The 21607-nt window shown below is 42.8% G+C and overlaps 1 protein-coding gene across 1 annotated transcript in view; it reads left to right on the plus strand.

The window, feature by feature from the left end:
* Positions 1 to 897: 897 nt before the first annotated feature.
* TMEM178B (transmembrane protein 178B) overlaps positions 898 to 21607 on the plus strand; it is a gene marked incomplete at its 3' end in the record, with an annotated part of 61468 nt that continues 40758 nt past the window's right edge. The window contains exon 1 of the mRNA XM_010138469.1: positions 898 to 1279. Within this exon, the coding sequence (XP_010136771.1) occupies positions 898 to 1279 (382 nt within the window). The remainder of the gene's footprint in view (positions 1280 to 21607) is intronic.

A 21607-nucleotide genomic window follows, 5' to 3' on the forward strand; every position in this document is an offset into this window, starting at 1 on the left:
GCTGCCTGGATGACGGCGCAGACGACAAAAGCGGGCGAGTGAATGGCAAGGCTGGCAGAGAGAAGCCGAGGTGTTTCCGAAGCCAAGATGTCAGTGATTGTCAGCGAAGTCTGCTAAGGGAGAGACCTGTGCGCGCCTGCGTTTCCAGACCCAGCCGGGGAGGTTTTATTTTAGCCACGATTTAAAACAGCAGCAGGAGAAGCAGCAGCAGCAGCAACAGCAACAGCAACAACAGATTGCTCCCCGCTCTTGCTCCCTCCCCTTCGACCCTGCTTTAAACCCAAACAAGCGACCGACCTTCCAGACGGTGATGCTCCCGCTGAGCCACTGACAAAGAAAAGGCAAGTCACCCATTCCCGAAAGCGGGATAACGGGCAGCTTGCAAACGGGAGACCTGGAGCTGTTGAACTTTTCTGTCCTGTGATGATGCTGTGGTGAGCCTGCTGATCTGAAAGCCATCTCGTCCGGATTTCTGAGCTGGCCAGACTGAAAGAGATTAGTGGACTGATCAGCCGTAGCTTTCAGGTCTCTTCAGGGGGCTATAACCCTTCAGTCCCTGCTGCTCAGGTGCTCGTGGTGAGGGGAGCAGGACATCTTTGTGTAGGTGGGTTGCTCACTTGCTCACGTTCGAGGTGGAACGCTGTGTTTCTCCTCGCCAGGTCTCCACTGCAGAGGAGAAGAGGCAGATGAGACTTCAGGACTGCCTCCAGGGCAGAACTTTGTAGCGCTTTCAGCATCCCTCTGCAGCGCTGATGTGAACCACGGGAGTTGGGGATGTTTGAGGCAGTCTCTGCCAAGTGACACTTAGCAGCTGCTCCGGAGGTTTTTTGCGTGGTCTCATGCTCAAGGGCTTTGCCTGTTCAGAAGATGTCCATGGTGTTCCTGTGAACCTGAGGTATGGCTGCTGGAAGGTTACTGCTGTATGCTGGCCTCTCTTTAGCTCTGTGTGCTCTGGGCATGCTGGCTGTGGCAATCTGCTCTGACCATTGGTACGAAACTGATGCCAGGAAGCACAGAGAGAGGTGCAAGAGCATCACCACTAAGAGAAATGATCCTGGCTTCATTTATAACTCCAACAACAACCTGCCTCTCAGGGCCAGCAGGTCTAGGTTGGACCGCTGGGAAGGGAAACTCCTCTTGGCAAGAAACAGGAGGCAGATCTTTGCTATGAGTGCAGTCGACGAGTGCAACAGACAGTACAACTCAACCAACATGGGGCTCTGGAGGAAATGTCACCGACAAGGATTTGACCAAGAGCTGGAGGAGCTCATTGCCAAAGGTGAGGGCTGTTTTGTTGTTTTGTTTTTTTTTGTACCAAATGAATGTGCCAGGCCCTCCTGAGCTGAGCAGAGGCTGAGCAGAGCCATTTGGGCTCACACATGAGGGAGCTGGCATCTCTAGCCAAGTACCGCTCCTTGCGATGGGTGAACTGCCTTGACTGGGCATCACTTCCCAAAGCACTGCCAGGATAGTTTCCCCTGGGGTCTCCACTGCTGAGGCTTGAGGTTTGGGAGCAAGAAAGTGTGGGGGTGAGAGCAGACACACCCCAGAATGTCTCATGTCTCTGTCTCACTAAGCTTAATGTAATCTGCCCATCACCATGGTATCAGGTTATTTTCCACATACAAATAAAAAGTATCAATACAGCAGACATTGGATTTTTTTTTTAAATTTTGTTTGACCCTGGTGACTCAGGCAAAGTGCATATTATTCTATTGGAGGCTACATGTGTCTGTATTTCGTCATTCCCTTGCTGAATGCCCCATCAGTCCTGAAATGCACCATTTGCTGTGCTCACATGTAGGCTTTTTCTATCCTCAAATGGAGAGTAAACAAAGAGAAATGCTAAAGAGCAGGAGGAGACCCAGCTTGCTGTTTACACTGAGCTATGTTTTGGAATATTTTCAATGTCTACAAAACATTACATGAATTTATTTGGAGTATTAGAAAGGAATAATTTTCTCTTGGGGTGGAGATGCATCTGTTTGCCTGTAGCATTTTTGAGCTATGTTTTTTCTTGTTTTTTGGTCCTCCTTTTTTTTACCCCAAGGTACCAGTTCAAGGTGATGGTCAGTTTGCCTAAACGTTTCATTGATCCAAAGTATAGGAAGGGGAGATATGCATAAACCCCAGCCTAAACATCCTGCCTACAAAGATGTGTGTTTTTCCAGGTTGATGAGGGTTTCAGTAAAGGATGACAGCATCTTTGCTACCGGAGCATGGTTACTCCATAGAACAACATAACGTTTCCTTCCCGTGGTTCTTCTGTTACATTCAGATGATTCCCCAGTGGTTTATTTCCATCACAGTGAAATCATTGCTTCTTACACTGTGTAATCTTTAAAAATACTTGTTTTTTAAGTGCCTTCTCTGTCCCAAACTCCCTTGATAGCCTGCGTTAATTCCCTCTTCAGGCATTGCAAGCAGAATTATTGCTTAAAGCTAATTATTCTTGAGGGATATACTCTCGCGTGTGTTTGCCAATGTATGCATTTTGTTCCATATGTTTTAAAAGTGAGCAGCAGAGGTGAGTAGCATGGTACAGACTTGCACTGAAACAGTACAAACAGGTGGTGTAGCAGGGAACCTAGATCATTAGTTGAGATCGTGTCTGTATTGCTGGTGACCCTTAATGTCTAGTTGCTGTTTGACAACCCTCATGAAATGACTTGGTGGCTTCAGTCCCATTTGTAATGGACAAGCAAGCATGTCCAAAGTCTGTCAGCACCCTGGCGCCCTGCTGCTGGTTTCAGTGCCAAGGGAGGGATTCCTCTTTGCCATCTAGGTGAGGGCATGGATGTGCCGGGCTGGCTGCGGAGGGCTGGGTTGCTCTGCCATGTGTGCTCACTGTGCTTGGGGCATAAACAGAGAAATTCAATGTTAACGGCAGGTGAACATGTCACCAGAGCTCACCTTTGGCAAATGAAGTTTCATTTACTAGAGAGGTTTTTCAACTTGAAATAAGTGAGTCTCATTCCTCTCACACCACCTGCCTTGTCCGGGGTTCAGGAACATCCATTTCTCCTGCCAGAAAGTGCTGAAATTGCCTGGTACTGGGTTAAGTGTAACAGCAGCACTGCTAAGAGGTAACCATAGAGAAAATGTGGCAACTCAGGCTGAGGTGGTTAAACACAGGAGAAGATGTCTTCAAAAGATCCTGCTGTAATTTGTGTGTGTTTGTCTGTATGTGCGAATGAGCGTGTATGTAGTGAACTAGCTCTAAATACAGAGCATTCAGCTGGTAGCAAGGGATTCCCAGGCTCAGGTGCAGCGTGTGTTCCTGCACACGTATCCCTGGACATATGTGTCTGCAGATGACCAGATCGCCACTTTGGAGAGTCGCTGCCCCAAGGTCAGAAGTGCAAATTGTGCATGTATCAGCGTGTGTCACTTCTTGCCTTCTTTATAAAGGTTTTTTGATACACATTTAACAAACTTCTTTGTACATGGCGAGAAATGTTAAAGGAATGAGACTTGTAACACTGAATACCCACATTATAGTTTGTCTGATGTTTTTTCTGGAGTGAGGATCTACTAAACTATATCTAAACTATAACTCTCAGCCATAATGAAGAGTTACACATGTTAGCACTAATGCTACAGAGGTGTGTTCCTTTGGCACCTCCGGATTAATCACCTAGAAAATCAGGTATAATGGCAGTTCACTAAAATAAAGTGTTTGACTTGCTCCAAAATAAAACTGGAGATAATATAGGATTGCCTGTCCACTTTATGTTTTGTTGGATCAAAAAGAGCTAATAGATTTTATTTTCTCCTCGCCAAAAAGTCATGTAAAATAATTGTCTGTTAAAAATCCTAGTATGCTCCAATCGCTGAAGGAGCCAGCTTTACCTGGGCAGTCAGCTAGTGTCCCTGTTCCCACCTAGGGCCTGCTACTCGACTGTTTCTTTACAATCCTCACCTATATGATGAATGTGAAATAAATACCTTTGCCATTGCTGTCTGAGGTTGAGAACAGCTGTGAGTTCAAAATGAGGCAGGTATTCCAGGTTCATCCTGACAGCACCACCTTGCTTTTCTCATTTCTCTTCCATGGCAGACGCTCATCTGGAGTTAGAGGTTACAGAGGTGGGTGCCTGGGCAGAGCATGCCCGGTGCAGGTATGAATTGCTGCGGATGTTCTCTACCTGTAGTAATCAAATACCCTGACTGGAGTACGTATTCCTGCACAGATGAAATCTCTTTTTGTATGAGCTCCAGCAAAAATACCATATAAAAGAGGATGTTACTGGTATAAGCCTTTTACTCTCCTTCCTCTGCCAGCTGTTAATTTAATCTAGCACACCTCTTCCAGAACTGGATAAACTAATGCAGGTTCTGGACCCGAATGATGTGTGTAATGCTATATGTAATTGAATGTAAATGCTATTAAGGGTTCCTGGTTTGGGGTTCTGGTTTTTTGTTTTGTTTTGTTTTGTTTTTTGATTTTTAAGCTGGACAGGTTCTAAGTGATCCATTTATTTTGAGACATCCTACCTTTTTCCCTAGGCAAAACTTCCAGTACTGAGATTGGTAGGTTTGCCTATCAAAGGATTACAAAAAATGGTCATTAAGAGCCTAACTAGCTTTGCAAATACCCTGCAGTTACTCTGCTTATGAACTCTGCTGAAATTATTACAGGCTGTAGGCAATGGCTTGTGGCAGGATCAGGCCCTATGGTACTTGGGGGTATTCTGATGTCAGTATTTTCAAAAAACGGTTCTGTTACTGAATAGGCTGCCTCACTTCTGTAATTCTATTCTGTATTTATTAGTTTTTACCTCCTGGCAAATAGATCAAAACCTTTATGTTGGATTTTGCTAGGAAAACTGGAGATCTATTACTTCAGATTTCTTATGCATAGATATAATATTAGTGCATATATAAAATAGTTGGTCTCACTTATATTTCTCCTATCCTATTTTTATATTTCCATAGAACCCCGGTGCATATTTTGAAATAATACAATTAGATAAATAGACAATGCATTAAAATAGATTGTCACAAGCAAGCATATTCAGGGAGAGGCAGGAAGTCATGAGACCAAAGGCCTGAGGAATATTTTAAAGCTGCATCAAAATTAGGTAGTTAATTTGTTCTCTTTGTTATCATGAATCAAAAACAAAAAAATCAAACCACAAACAACAGAAATTAGAGTCAATAAAGAAATTATTGGAGTTGAACATGCAAATCCAGAGCCCAGACTTGCTAACTTTTACTCACCTGAGTAATCTTTATGCTTGTGAAAGGGGTACTTGAATGGGGGAGAGCACTCTTTCTCAGAAGGGTCAGTCAGAAATAAAGTGCTTACAAAGCTGGTCTTCTGATTCTGTTTTTGCATCTCATCAAGTCTTTAGGCATTGTGGGACCAGAGTTCCACTCCTGATCCCTAAAGCCTTGCAGAATCAGGAAATGCTGGCTCTGGATACTTTCAGCACAATACTCTAAGCTTCTTCCAAATCTCAGGTGTCTGTCCAATGTCATCCATGAATTAAATAGCTCTGCTGCTTAACATCCCTTTGAATATAGTGTTCCCCATATGCTATTAGATCTACTGTTTGCCTGTTCACCACTGAATTTCTAACAAAAGTGGCATTCTCTCACACTACCAAAAAATCCCAGTCATCCAACCACCTCCACCACTAAGCAAGCAGAGAGTTGAAATGCAGGTGAGTGCCCATTCATGTCTAGGAGAAGACAGCTCACTAACTTCTTGGATATGACTTGTAGTGACCCAGGAAAAAGCCTAGAAGCCACGGAGTCTGTCTGCATCTTATGGCAGCATTGCTCAGCTGCTTTCCTGTACTAGTCGAGAGGAAAACAAGAAAGTAAAAAAAAAGAATTGCATCATTTAATTACAGAGGTACAATAAAGTAGATGAAGAAGTTGCGCAATAACCAGAGCCTGTTCCATTTAGACAATTACTACTCAGAGGACCTTTCATCTCGCTTTTGGAAGACTGCCAGTTAAACCTGTCTGGATGGGGCTCTGCTGCCCGCCATTGGAATCCAATTTGATATATATAAAAAAATTTACAATGACCTTATTATTTCAATCTCTTTTTGCTTTCCTTCTTCCCACAAGAAGTCATAGTAATTCCTATTTTTAAAACATTTTATTGCGAGTGTACTTTTAGCCCAGGCCGCCACTGAAAAAGAACCCAAAGAAGTAATTCCTGTGCAGCTTACCTCTACCTGAAATAATGTGCAAGATTTCTGGAATGAAAGCGTTTTCTCTTTTGGTTTGTCAGATGCACAGCACAACTGAGGAAGAAAAGCTTAACAGGACTACTCCGTCCGTGACTAGGGATTATTTATACACAATTGGAAAAGACTGAAGAGAGGCTATTTGCGGCTATCCCTAGAAATAACAAGATTTATTTTCATAAAACTACTTGCAATACCTTGCGATGCTGTAGATCTGACTTTTAAAATACAAGTTTTGCCAGGTAAATTAGGGCAGCGATGTTTTCATGTGTCCTTCATACATTCAAGAATCCAAATGCTTTGTTTAAAATGTGTGCTTGAAATTGCAACCATTTTCAAAACGGACTCATTATAAAAGGGACTTCACTGAAGTCTTGATTCTGATCCTAGTGAAGTCAATAGTAAACATTTTACTGAACGTGGTGATGCAGCAAGTTCAGACCCTTAGTGTTTCCTTTGAGGTTAAAATTGTCCCTGGATGGAAAGGCCAACGCGAGGTCTGTGTTCCTTTCTGTCAGAGTAGAGTTCTGCTGGAAGGATCTAGTGAAATTTAAACACTAGACAGCCTTTGAGGTGAATTTTAGGCTACCCAGGTATTTAGCCTTTGCTGTTGTCAATGCCATAATTATTCCTGGTCTATCGATGTAGATTGGAAGTCAAACAACTGCATGTTTCTAAGATACAGCAAAGACTTCCTCTTGTTCAGAGATTTTCTAAAATCATTTAATGGATGAAATCACTGGTGTTTTATGCATGTGAGTTCTGGGAGGATTTGGCTGATCATATATTAAATAAGCAATTTTAATATTTTAATGCATCCAACTTAAATAACAATTCATTGAGAAGTATCTTTACCACAAGTAATAAGAACCCAACATGTTCCTCTGACACATCTGAGATAATTAGTTTGTTAATATATATCTGCTAAAAAACCTAAGAACATATATGTAATTTAACAGAGCAGCAACTGTTTTTAATCATGCTGTTTTAAAGGGCAAATTTCAATCAAGCTGTTGGCTTTCAAGCAAAATTGCCAGTGAAGACAAATGGAAATTTTGCCTGAGTGAAAATGACGGGATCATGCCCTTCTCAAGGGAAACTGATATTTGCAGAGCTGCCTGCAGGACTGCATGCTTAATTCCTGTTCATTTAATTGAGCATCCAAATCCTTTTGAGAGATCTCAGCGTTTTTATCCTTTCTGTCTACTGCTTAAAAACGTCTTAAAAAGTGTGGAGAAAAGATTCAGTATGAGTGCAGGTGTGTTCTATTTACTGTAAAAATAAAAACATGAAAGATTATTTTACTTAAATAGAGATGAAACAATCTGGTCTATTTTGTCATCTCCAGCAAAAAAAAAATTTCCATATTAATATTGCTTTTTCTCATTGAAGAAGTCTTCCTGTGCGCTCAGAATAACTTCAGGAGTGGGATGAGTTCATTAACTGTTGCAGAGACAGTAAATGAGGAAGAAGACTGTACGTTTTGTACATTCTGCAGAAATGATGGCAATCATTTACAGTGTAAGTTACTTAATGGCTCATTGCTAACAAAGTGTTGCTGGAACCCTTGAGTACATACTCACCTCTTCAAGAGCAGAAGAAAGAAATGAGGTAGTGTTTCTCAGTTTTTAAGGAATAAATAAATAAAGAATGTGGATTCTGGAATCCCAGTGCCCTTAACAGACTGTTCAGAATAGAATTCACTGAAAATAATATAAACGAATGTATTTTCTCTGTGCGAAATCAGACTATAAAATGGAAATTTCCCCATTTTCTTTCTCATAAAGCCTAATTCTTCCACAAATAAATATTCAGAACTGCCCAGCTGAGCCTGTTGAAATCATAATCCTTTATAGATAACTCCAAAGTAGATGGAAGAAAGGTAGTACTGCAGTTAGGAAAGGGCTTACAAAGCCAGAATTCAGTCCAAGCTCTGCCCTAGTCTTTTTCTTCATGACCTGAGGCAAGTGACTTAATCTCTTGTACCTCAGCTCTGTAGTGGTATAATAGGGATTTTGTTCATTATTATTAATAGCAGTTAGAGTTCTACCATAGGATTTATGAGCCTTAATCATGGATCAGAAATCATGGATCAGAAAAACGTCCCTGTCCTTTTGACGTGTTGCCGCACTTTCAATATCGGTGAATAATGCAGCCTTATGAGAGAGTACAAGGAGAGGACAAGGTAATTATGTTCAGCATGACTGGTAGTGGTTTTAAAACTCCAACAGGCTAACCCCATTTCTGTAAGCACCATGAAATGCAGGATTCCTAGAAGAGTTGTAAAGAAGGATAATGAATAAGAAGCACAGATGCTTACAAGATGGTCTTCCAAAGATTGAGGGGTGGCAGAAGAAAAATAATGGGTCATGTCTGCTTGAAATATTAATAAGTAGGTGGTGGGGATTGACCTCTTTGATTGACTGTAGGAAGAACTTGACATTTTCTTAATGAAGACAAGGAGATTACACTAATGAGATGGATATTGGGACAGCAGTCTACAGCTGCTAAGAGAAATGACGTGGTCAGAGCGATGTGTTAGGAAAATTATATTTCTAGCAGCATTCTGGAAGGATACACAGAGGCCAAGATCACATTTGTAAAGGTCAGGAAAAGAAATATTGTAGTAATAAGGCCATGAGATAATGAGAGCCTGGATGGCGAAAGAATATGCAAACCTTAGACATCCCCTGGATCTATGGATGTGGGAAGAGACATGAGATGAAGACATTGCTCCAGTTGTTGACCAGAACAATAAGGTGAGTAATAGCGTTGGCTGTGATGGTCAAGAGGGGAATTACTGAAGAGGGATGAGAAGAACATTAAGAACTCTGTTTTAGCTACAGACACTACAACATAAAGCTTAATGGGCAGAGAGGTCACTACCACTTACTCTCTTCTTTAATTTGCCCTGCCTTCACGTTGCAAGTTCATCCTGTGTAAACTTTACAGAGGTGTCAGCATGGTTGTCCCCAGCAGGAGTCAGCAAGTTTGTCCAATGCTTGGAACAACGACGCTCCAGTCCCAAATTGAACCTCCAGTGAGATAAACAAATACTAACTACAAATGCAGCATATTTTCCACAAAGGATGTGTGTGTGTGTATCGAAAGGTATTCACAGAGCTGAGGGGCTCTTATGGAAAAGGACTTTTCAGCCTGTTGTATCCCCATCCCAGTGCTTCTGCACTTAAAACTGCTGCAGTCTCTCAAATAAATGTCAGGTCAGGTAGGAAGTCTTGGGTCAGAAGTAGCTGTTCAGATCCCATGGCAATCTGGCACGTGCCAGGCACTGCTCTGCTGAGCTCATACCCAGATTTTTCCTTACTCAGTGGCCTGCTATTCTCTGTGCCCTCTTCTGTTTCTAACTCCAGTGAAGATGTAACCTTTGAATAAGCTGCAGTAGCCTAATGTGCTTTGGGGATGCCAAAGAAGCTGGAAAGCAGGTATTCACAGCCCCTTAAAGCAGAGCTGAGAGGATCTTCCCAGTATCCCCATGTGCTTTTTCAAATAGCTCTACCTCAGTCATCCCCAGAGGGACTCTGCACTTAATGTTGAGAAGAAAACTGTATGTCCCAAGCTGGGTGATTATCAGCATCTCTTGTCAGATGACAGGGAATGCACCCAGGCTCTGGAACCACTTCACCTCCCTGAGCCACCTCTGTTCAGTGTAAGTAACTGTCTGACCTACCTGTTCAAAAGTGCCTGGTGATTCTTCTGTTTCCTACTTTAAGGAAGCAAGCTGAAATGCCATAAAGGAACAGAGGTTCCATGATGTCCCATGTGTACGGCAAAGTGGGTCCCATTAAAATATCCCACCAGACTGAGTGAAAGTCACTGAGAATCTCTTGTCACAACCCTTTTTTAATTCTGAGACCTTTTCTTGGGTTTGAGTTTTAACAGCAGATGTTTCAAATAAAGCTTCCTAAATGTATTTCTACACTTTCTAATAGGATGAAACAGTTCTACTAATTTTATTGGGTCACAGAAGCTATTTGAAAAGATCTTTCTGCTTAAATATGGATGTACAATGCTTGTCTCTCTGTCTCCATTAATCAGCACGTATCTTTGAATATGCAAAAGAGCCTTTATAATGTAGATACTTTTGCTTTCTGCTGAGTGGTCATTTAATTCCATAAATATTACAGCAGAAACAATCAAACAACAGCAACAAAAAAAAAAAAAAAACCAAACCAAAACCACTTTTCAATCAGATATTAAAGCCTGACCTTGAAGGGGTGATGCTGATTTGTGGTAGCCAATGATCCAATTGCATTGCTTTGTCTTAGGTACTTAGGTGTTTCCCATTAACACAGCATCTGAATATTGTACTTCTTGATCTTTAACCACAAAGGACTTCTGAAGAGTAGAATCACCCTGGTTTTACACAGAGAAAGTTGCCCAACAATGCAAACATCCTGCAGGACTGAAGTTCAGATTGGAAAGAAATTTCTCATTGTTAGACCATAACTGCATGAGCTGGTGTTTTGTGTTAAAATTCATCCATTTCTATTCACCAGTCCTCAAGATTATGCAGTTCAGCTCATCTGATATTCCATAATAGTTAAAGAGATAGGGAGGAATGTTACACTGATCAGAAAGACAAAGGAGCCAGCTAACAGGAACAGAGGAAATGGAAAAACTCAAATGTCTTAATGGGCTCATATTGGGAAGTTGGATAATTTCCATCTCGGACTTCTGTAAGATGTGGTATGTGACATTGCAAGTCCAGTAAAAAGGATTTTCAATAAATCTGTCTAATTAGTAGGTACATTAGGAATGAAAAGTAGCAAATCTATATTTAAAGAAAGGAGAAAAATGTTGTCTGGGCCACAGTGGACCTTTTAGTTTGATTGTAATAATACCAAGCAGAGTTTAAAGTAAGTTCTAAAGGAAAGATTAATTAAATGCACAGAGGGGAAATGAAAGAAACATGCAACGTATGTTTTTCTGTTTGAAGCATGCTGAATTACCATGATATATTTTGCTAGGAAGATAACATGGTTTCAAGACACGGAAATGGCTTAGATTGATGTTATCAGGATTTTGGTAAAGGATTTTATATTCTGTCCCTAAGGAAATGGTTTGTTACAAAATTAAGGTAGGTAGTACACAGTTTACAGTGTGTTTAAGAAACTGACCAAAGGCAAGCAGCGATTGCTGAGAGGGAGTATCAAGGTAAAGGTCAGCATTAAAGTTCCTGAAGTAGGGGACCAATCTTATTTAATAATGTCGTTAATGATATTGGAGCAAGGTCTGTAGCAGGAGGTGATAGGTCTCATTGGGCTGGGCACAAAGGAGTGAACTTAACACGTTTGCTTCTGCCACAAGAGTGAGATGTTGCCAAGAGAAAGCAGGCTTGGAATATTATATACAAAGAACTGGGTAATAATGAGGACTGGGTGACAGGAAAGATGTGGAATTTCTTTCAGTGTGAACTTTTGGTCCTGGAGGATGTATTTACGTTGTTGGACAAATACCCTCTGTGTTGCATGGTGGAATTCTGGTCCCCCGGACATCCAGGCTATGAGGAAGCTGGGGCTCAGATGGCTTCCCCCCTGCCCAGGAAGTGGGTTTCCTTTCAGGGTGGAAAAGGTAATACCTGAATCCCACTCAGCGTGCAGCTGGGATGTGACCACAGAGCACACCTCAGTGGGGACAAAGGATTCATTAAGATGCACCTATCTTGAACTGCAGGCAGAGAGTGACGGAACCACAAACAGGAGAAAGGTGGATGTGATTGAAAAACAGAGCTGGCCAAATATTTCAAGTAGAGAAATGTTAAAGTCATGGGCAAGTTGTTAATCAAGATTTTTCTGTTATAATCTTTGTTATTCTTGTCAACAACCTCTAAGAAAGATGAATTTAATGCAAGTCCAGAGTGGGGTTGCTACTGTGAGGAGAGGAATGGAAAATCTATTTTACAAGTATAATTGTTATCCAGAAGAAACGGAGTTAAACACAGGAGAGCAGGACAATGTGTTTAAGATAAAGACAACATTAGCAGGGAAAGAATGTGTGTAAATGCCATGAATACATGTAGGCTGGAAGCTGTGCTGAAGTGGGACTCTGGAAGGAGTGATGAAGTGCCACAGCACTTCTAATATGTTTTAAGGATGAAGATGGATATAATTAGGAAGAGGTATTATACAATATACTCGCTTGCTATGCGAGAAAAATGAACACAGTCCTTTCTAGTGTTGTGTACTTGTGAAACATGCCATAGGACTGTGAAGGATTAATTTATTCTTACTATTAATCCCTCTTTTTTTCCCCAAGGAAGAGCATATTCAGCTGTGTATCAAGCAGCACCTGGTGGAAGGAGTGTTTGTGACTGGGTTGCCTGACACCAGCCATGGGTGTCTGGTGAGAGGGAGGAGTCATAAGACAAATCTAGGTGCACCATCCCAGCTGCTTTGTCTCTTTCACCTAGGTCTGAGCTGCACTTCATTTCTGTGACACCTCACACATCCAGGAAGACTGGGGGTGAGGACTGTGTGCAGTTAATGCACATTTTACATAGCTTAATAGAGTCTTTGTCTCCTGTCTCCCTCATCTGCTATGATTTCATGTTGTCTTAGCTCAACAACAGCAACGGACCGTTAGATTCTCAGCCATTTGTGTCCATAAGCCAGGAGAATGAAGAGCCTTAAATTTCTTCATTAAAATACTTTATATAAAATAAAAAGAGTATTTCTGTACCATATTCAAATGTTTGGGGTGACTGGCAGCAGCATAATTAAGCTCTTATTTGCATGTATTTAAGTTACTATGAGATGTGTGTTTCAGTTCACAAAATGTTCATCCATTTGGCTGGTGATGCTGGGTGTGTTTCTGCATAGCAGGGAGAATTTTGCCACAGGATCCACCAGCTTATGAGGGCTAAAGGCACCCAGTCCTGGGCTTTGTTCACTTGTGTGTGCAGCAGCAGACCACAATTCTCACAAAAGGTTTTGGGAACAGAAAGGCTCCACAGGACTAAAGGTAGGACAGCATCATCAGGGATAGCCTTTTGGTGGAAATGCCCAGAAAAGGTGGAGGTAGGGCTTCATCAATCAGTATGGAGCAAGACAAGCTGGGATGCTCTGCCCCCCTTGATGTTTGGGGAGCCTTGCCTGAGACTCTGAGTAGCAAAAGTGCCTTCTGTGTTACTGGAAGAAACAGCCACCCAGCTCTGTGCCTCAATACCTGGAGAAGGAGGATTGTATCTAAGGTGGATCAGAGAAGGAATTTTTGTTTTCTGCTTTTGTTAAGGAGTGACCACAGCCTTATGAAGAGCAGCCTCTGTTCTGCTCTGGGTCATCTGGAAAGGATGGTGGCAGAGACCAAGGGAGGGAGACTGGAGGTTGTTAGTGTTTCCTCTATGGGCATGTCACAGATGTGGGAGCAGCTGGATGCAAGGTCCTCTGCCTGTGCGCTGAGCTGTGTGAGTGTGAGACAGCTGCTTTTTAGGAGACGTGTATCTACGGCTAAGCCACTATATGCTGCTGAGGGGTTGGAACAAGGGCAAAGATAAATGGTTTTCTGTGCTCATCTATGTAGACTGAAACAATCCTTTTCTCCATGAAATAAGCTTTCATATCCAAGAGGGAGAAGGAGTATTTTCTACCTGGTGTCCTGAGGAGCCTCCAGTTTTCAAATGCTATTCCTTGTAATTCATTGATCCTGTGGGAAACTGGGAGAGATAGCCACAGTTCTCTCTCTTCCCCTCCCAATTTTATGGGGAGGGGAGCATGACAACTGTCTCACACTGACCAGTCTATAAGATCCATGTTTCCCAGTGATGAAGTGGCTGCAGAATGGGCTTGCACAGTGTCTTGGCCTCAGGACTTGGAAACTTCTGTTTGGGAAGGCATGAGGATTTTTTTCAAATCAGAGACAGAGGTTTTTAAACAGGAGGTTTTGTGAAGAAAAGTGAGGCAACTTGTCTAAGTGTCTTCAAGGGAAGGAGGGAGAGGCTACTTGAACAGTTGGAGGAAAGAGAGGTGTATGCCAGGGTAAGACCTGACCTCACACTGACAGTGACGGCACTACAGAGATGGCGTCAGCCTTTCCCCCAACCTTTCCCTCTTATTCCTGCAGTTAGGAACCCTGTCCTGTCCTTACCGGGGGCTCCCGCACTCTGTGCCATGCTGGAACTGTTGGCATATCTTTCCACCTCTTGTTCATTTGTTACAGCATCCCATGCTAACAGTATCCCACCTGTGACACAGTAGCTCATTGCATTGTCAATGCTTTCAAGGAGAATAAGCAGCAGGAGCAGACGAACTCTTCATCACCAAGTTCTTTTCCTGTGAGTGACTGTAAGGATACAAGTACGAACAGAGAGAAAGGGGATAGAAGCAGAATTTCTCTTAGCAGAAAGTTGTCTTCAGTGCTGAGGTATGGGAAAGTAAGTCTTTGGGCCCAAGCTCTGCTTTGCCTGCTGCCAGCCTTGCTTTGAGCCACGGGGTCATGGTGTCCATTCGGTCGTGTTACCATACTCCAGCCAGGGTGTAGTGTTTTGCCTGGTGGGATTAGGATGACTGGAAGAACATGTCTTCTTTAAAGATTCTCCTCCTTTTGAATGTAGTTCATGGCATTTTGGGAGATCCTGGACCTGTAACTTGAGGTGATCTTGATTGGTGTGGTGGCATTGTCTCCTAGAAAATGTTTCTGTCTTAAGAGTCCGTGTTTTGAAATGATATCCAACTGTCCAGCTTTCAGAGAACACAAATCGGCCTATTTCTATCCATCCTGGTCACAATTTATACCAGGGTAGGACATGTCCTAATACTTAAGAATCGGATAAGAGCACTTCTCCATTTGTTTCAACACTTCCTTTCCAGGGTTTCAGTCTGTTCTAAAACGCGGTTCGACCTGCAACCCTCCTCCAGAGCAGGAGCATATCTATTCTGCATGGTGTCGGAAGAGGCCACAGTGGTACATTTTGTGGATCCTCGTCGGTGAGTGGGTGGGAGTCCCTGAGCTTGTTTCATGCACCTTGGACCCTGTCGCTATGACAATGTGTTAACCAAGGCATCAGGGTCTGCAGACTGGGCTGCCTTTATGGTGCAATTTCCCAGCCCTAGCATTTATCACAGAATCAATGCTCATGAGTTTAAGTTTTCAACTGAGAAAGTTTTGCTTCCCATCACAGCTGGGGCAATGACCTTCAAAGCTGACATCACGGTTTAGGCACGCTGGTGCAAAGATATTTGAAACAGGGGATAGAGGCAACGTGTAAAAAATGGATGTGGGTGGATGAAATACATCAGGAGTTCTCCCTATAGCCATTAATGGTTTCTTTTACCACCAGGCTGTTCCTTTTCAAAGACTAGTACAAATTATTTTTCCATTGTTCCTAAGGGCCTAGGAGCTGCAAAGTGAATCCTCTGACATTTCTGACAATGTACTGACATTTCAGTATATTGCTGTAAAGAATATGGAGAAGGTTTTCCATGAAACACATGTGTTCAGTTTTGGGCCCCTCACTAAAAGAAGGACTTTGAGGTGCTGTAGTGTGTACAAAGATAGGCAATGAAGCTGGTGAAGGGACTAGAGCATAGGTCTTCTGAGGAGCAGCTGAGGGAACTGGGCTTGTTTAGCCTGGAGAAAAGGAGGCTGAGGGGAGACCTTATTGCTCTCTACAACTACCTGAGAGGAGGTTGTAAGGTCAGTCCGTTCTCCCAAATAATATGTGAGAGGATAAGAGAAAATGGGCTCAACTTGCACCAGGTAGGGTTTAGGCTGAATATTAGGAAAAATTTCTTTACAGAAAGGGTGGTAAGGCATTGGAACAGGCTGTCCAGGGAAGTGGTATTTAAAAGTCATAGTGGAGGTATTTAAAAGTCATATAGATGTGGTGCTTAGGGACATGGCTTAGTGGTGGCCTGTCAGTGCAGGCTGAATGGTTGGACTTGATGAGAAAGGTCTTTTCCAACTGAAATGATTCTGTGACACTGTGATATAAGAGCCAGAGTTTGCCCATCACAGATGCTGACCTGATTTCTAAGGATTTAAGAAGGCGCATTGTCTGCCATGCTGTTTATTTGATATTTTTCTGTGGATACATTGTCTTCGTAGCTTTTTCATCTGCTAACTGATGTATGGCTGTATATACTGGTCTTTCAGCTGTGCTTAAGTGTTAAGTTAGACACAGTACTTTGTTTATTCGTTATTCTTATGGTTCTATTTAAAGGCTTAGAAAGGTAAGACAGAAGTACATTTGTAGTTCTCATGGCCTTAGAGATAACTATTGAAATGCACCAAGGGAAAACAGAGATGTAGTGAGTACCTGAGTACTTGGGAAGCCTGAGAAAATGACTTGACAAGCTGTTCACTGGAGTCTGCTGTTCAACTCACTGCAGCATCATGTTTCAAGCCAGGAGGTGACAATTCAACTTCAGTGATGAAGGGAGGTCAGTGTGGAAATGAAATGACTGGTACTGAAAGCTTGGAGCTATGGAGGCAAGAATACGGGGACAAAATTAGAGGACACTTACCCAAAGAGAGAAGGGGAAGAGAGGAGGAGAATGGAAGCACTGGTGAGCAGAGACAGCAGTGGCTAGAAGGGGGGCGGGTCTTCTGTTGAGTATGAAGGCCAGGATTAGGCTTTGAACAGATATGGAAATGATAGCACATACATAAAGACCGTGTTTCCCCTTTGACTGTTATCAAACTGTTGTACTGACAGCATGTTTGTGGAAGGTGTGGGGAGCCCCTGAACTCCAATCCTGCCCGTGAACCCAGACTCACCATGAGATTTTTCTGCCAAAGATGCATTTGCTGTACTATAGGCAGGACAAGGGCAAATCTGTGACTAACTTTGTGAATTAGGTGAATGAAAGGGTAATTTCACCTGCTGCTTACGTTCATGCAGAGCCTTCTTGGGAGAAGTTCTTCCAGCAGAGCACTTTTGATCAAGTTTTCCTCCAGAAACTGAAGCAGGAGCCAGAGTCCTTCGGAAAGCCCTGGGTATAAATATATTGTTTAGTTAGTCTAATAAAGGTATTACTAACAGTGCTGCTTGGAGGATTTATTGGGGGATTTCACTAAGACAGTGTTAGCAGTGGAATTACCATCATTCTCTGGTAAAACCTTGTCAATGCAAGAGAAAATAACATTGATCCAATCAGAGATATTTTGCAGGATCAATGTAATATTCCTTTGCATAATCACAACCAAAGGATTATGGGTCGGTTCTGGTAGTGACAACAGATCACTTGACAGATCACAGCCTTGTTTTAACTGGTGAGGAACAGGCAGGTATTTAAAGTGTGCGTATGTACCCCTGTGTCTTAAATAAATCAGGGCTTCTTCAGGCCACAGGCATTATTTTCTGTCTGTATGCTTTTAAACAGTATTTTGAGCTACATACATTTTTCATACCTGAGCCATACTGAAGCACCTTGGTATGACCTTGAGACAATTCCTTCTGCAATCCAGGAAGCCAATGTACGTGAAATGGGAGAGGAGACCCCGAGGTGGGCAGGGAGGAGGAGAAGACAGATCAATATACAGCACAACCCTTATAGACCAAACATCATAAGGGACCCTGAGTAAGTTCGTGTAATTGAGCTTTTGAGTAACGCAACAATTCGTCCAAGGGCATACGTGTGTTGCAGATGACAGTGAATTCAGGAGACTCAAGAGTGTATTGTGGTATGCTGGGAATAATTTATAGTAAAGCAAGACTTCCTCATTATTTACGCTACTATCTTTGCATTTTTAAGATCCCAGTACTGCTCTATTGCTTTAATGACAGTTTTGTTACGCATTGTGGAGGCCCTAAATCTCTCTGCTGGCTGCAGTTACCTAGATACTCCTCCAGCTTTAGTGAGGCTTCTGCCGAGGAAGAAGAGCAATATGCTTGACAGCTTCACCACGTTTGACTGACTGGTTCCTTTGGGTCTGCACGTACATCTTGGTGAATGAGGGAAAGGGAAAATGGTGGCTGAGGCGCAGAGCAATGGCTCGGCTCACTGATAATATCAAGGCCCATTCAAACTCCAATCTTGTGGTTTCAGATGACTTCAACTGCAGGGCTGCAAAAGTTATTTGGGGAAGAAAAATCAGCTATTACAAGTGACATTTAATATTAGAAGGGCTACAGCTCTTGTGAAAATACAGCAGGGATCAGCTTGTTTCCATCAGGGGCAAGGACGGATAACCGAACGTGTCCCTTCTACCATCATGGGCAGAGTATAGCCTGTATCAAAGCACTCAACTTTGCTAGGAGGTTGTGACTAGTGTGGGGCATGTGTGCAGAGAAGTGTGTGAGAGGATGCCAGAGCCTGTTTGGCAATGCAGGTCTTCCACAGCCATTGCTGTGGGGTGATTTATGGAGGAAGACTGGCTTGATGGCTCCCCTTTGTGCTGTGTGGTGCCTCCTGTGCTCCTGTCGTGGGGCAGGAAAGCATCTGCACACCCCCCCATCAAGCTGACTGCGATCCCCTGCAATGGTAACAGCAATGTATGGGATCTTGCTCGCCTTGCTCCTGCGTTGCTGATCGCCCTTTGTGTAGGACCCATGTAACTCTGCCCTGCGCCCTGGGATGCCGCTGTGGATCTGGCACTCTGGGTGACGACAGCACAGGCTCAGGTTGCCAAAATCATTAAGTGAGAGTGCCTTTTTGTTTTTCCTTACTACCTGGAATAATCAACGATCAGGTTGCTTCTACAAAATGCAGTGCCGAGAGGTCATCTGTTAGAGTAATCATTTGCTTTATCACCTCTGGCCACCACAGCCCTCGCATGTATTTATGTCCTTGCAATTCACGGCTGTCTGTCAATTGTTCTGTAGGTGAGCTTGTAGAAAATCTGTGTTAAAGCAAGGTTAGGGGTTCTGTCTTAAATCGAGAAAAGCATGAAAAATCAGAGCAAATCCATGCTGATAGTCTTTTCTTTGTTGCGTAAGTTCAGGATGGACCCTCATCTGGGATTTTCAGTCTTAACTCTCAGCCTGCTGACTCTGGTGAGCTTCCTCTGATCATGGATATTTCTGGACTGTGCATACCTCCATGTTAGTGGATCCATAGGCATATGATGAGTACGCTGGTGTAATTTGCATTTTAAAGTAGTCTTAAATAAGCTCTCATGTCTGCAGCTGGGCTTTGAGAGGATTGTGTTCCCTGGAGTTAGCCCAGGGCAATGTGCTGAAGATCACACATAGCTTTTACTCTGTTCTTGCTCAAGCAAAACTGCTTTTAAATCCAGGAGAGCAAAGTCAGTCTCCTGAAGTTGGAAGCAAGCATGCCTTTGACTTCAGTGGGACATAGGTTTTGCCCAGCATTAATTTTTGTTTGTGAAAAGACTTGAGGAAAAAACAGAGAAAGACCTTCTAGACCAAACCTCCCAGGGACTTAGTAATCACTCCTTTCTGCACAGGTTCTTTGCCATGTAAGTCCCCTGAAATACTTCCTTGAGTTGAGCAGGAAGTTTGCTTAGAGAAAACGATCTACATACAAGGCAAGCACATTGTAACACTTGAGTTAGTGTTTTATTTGTTGGTATAATAAAAGCATATCAACAATTTAGTCTTGCCAAATTCCACTTGCCGGTCTGGCTGGGATATGTATTTTTTCCTGAGGAGGCAATAAAATTATGTTCATTTGTTTCCTTATTATGCTCCTGGCAAGGAAGAATATTTTGTGTCTGGGCTGATAAATTTTCAAGTGAATTTTTTAAGGTCATTATTCTGAACCACTGCCCAAAAAAGTCCAAGGAAAAATAATCCGAGACTTTATATCAATTTGTATAACTAACTTTACAAATGAAAATGCTGGGTCTTTCCTTGAATAGTCCAACATGCCTCTAACACCACTGTCTCTGCAGAACTCCTTGCTTCTGTGAAAACTGCAAATGTGGTCATTCCCTTTCAAACAGTGTCACTCACGAATAGATAACACAGATCTTCCTTGATGCACGTTGTGTCAACCAAATCATTTCCATTGTCTTATGCTTGTTACTTTTTCATTTTTCCCAGAGGGATTTGCAGTCATTAGGAGTCACTTTCCATTTTGACTTGTAGCCTAAGCAATTGAACAGGAGTGCTCGTCTTCAGTAAGAGCTGCTCTCTGCAGTTAAGTGCGACACCCATTAATGAGCAGGTAAGGTCAGGCCTTTTGATCATAACCTGTTTGGGATGTGTGTGTGTGTGTGTGTGTGTGTGCGTGCGCTGATCTGCCGGCTGTTCATGTCACTGAAATTTTTATACCGTCCCGTCTCAGTAACATCTAAACGCAGACATGCATGTCTCCACAACGAAATACAGCTCAGAAATTGTCTGCAATAGATATGCCATGTATTATTAATTACCCCATTGAAGCATCTGTAGTAATATTTGTACTATGCCCTCTGCAGCTCCATACCCCCCATCCTTTTGAAACTGTCATTTGAATATTATTATTTATTTTAAGCTGCCTGGTGATGTCCAGGCTTGAGGAGCTTAATTCCCACTGTAAGCAGGGAAAGTTTGACACTTCTGTGCGTGCAGTCCTTGCCATTACGTCGGCTTATTCAGCAAAATGGCCGATGCGGGTGGAGGAGGTGTAAATCAGCAAGTGCTGCAAGAAGAGCACTTAATTGAAGCTTTATCGAGTGCCTGCAGAGCTGACCTCTGAGCACTAGCTGAACCACAGTTGGGATGGGAGCGAGCCAGCAGCTTTCACTGATGACTAAGCCCGTGTGCTGGGAAAGGATTTGCTTACAAAACTTGCCTGCTTTACCCATGGGTGGCAGAGCACTGCATAGCTAGGGGTGACTTAAATCATTCTGCTCCACTCACTTAAATTGTTCCTTTCAGCCCAGATTCATAGCTGTCATTACACTTTGATGATTCTATAGTTGCGTACGAGGGATTTAAGTTAGAGCCAGGCTGCTGACTGTCAGGGTCAGCGCAGTGCTAACGACACGGAGGGGATTGTCAGACCGTATGGCGACATGACGGCACTTTCAGGCCTGGGAAGTCTTTTCGTGCTGGTCTGGAATTGGAAGAGTAGATCGGCATATTTCCCATCCCTTCTGCATGAGCATCTCCTTGCCCTGCGTGTTGGCAACTGCCTATATACAGAGACAGGCAAACACCGAATAGTTGCAGTATTTGCCTATTGAGAAACGGATCCCACCAAGCTAAGGGTACTAATGAAAATAAAGCCCTGAAGGCTGAAGGCAAAAGGAGAAAGAACTGCATAATGCTTCACAAAGCTGGAAATAATAAAGGATCAAATGAATTTGAAGATAAAATCTAAACAAGCTTAAGAGGTAATTGGGAACACACTGACAACATTTTATGACATGTCTGCACAGCCTGTGCTGCTGTATATGAGAAAGAAGACCGTGTTGTTAAAAACTACCGCTGTGCGGTGAAGTAAAACTAGAAATAACAACAACAACGAAAACCCCAAACATCCACTCACATTGCA

This window comes from Buceros rhinoceros, unplaced genomic scaffold, assembly GCF_000710305.1.
Source record: "Buceros rhinoceros silvestris isolate BGI_N320 unplaced genomic scaffold, ASM71030v1 scaffold14606, whole genome shotgun sequence".
NCBI lineage: Eukaryota > Metazoa > Chordata > Aves > Bucerotiformes > Bucerotidae > Buceros > Buceros rhinoceros.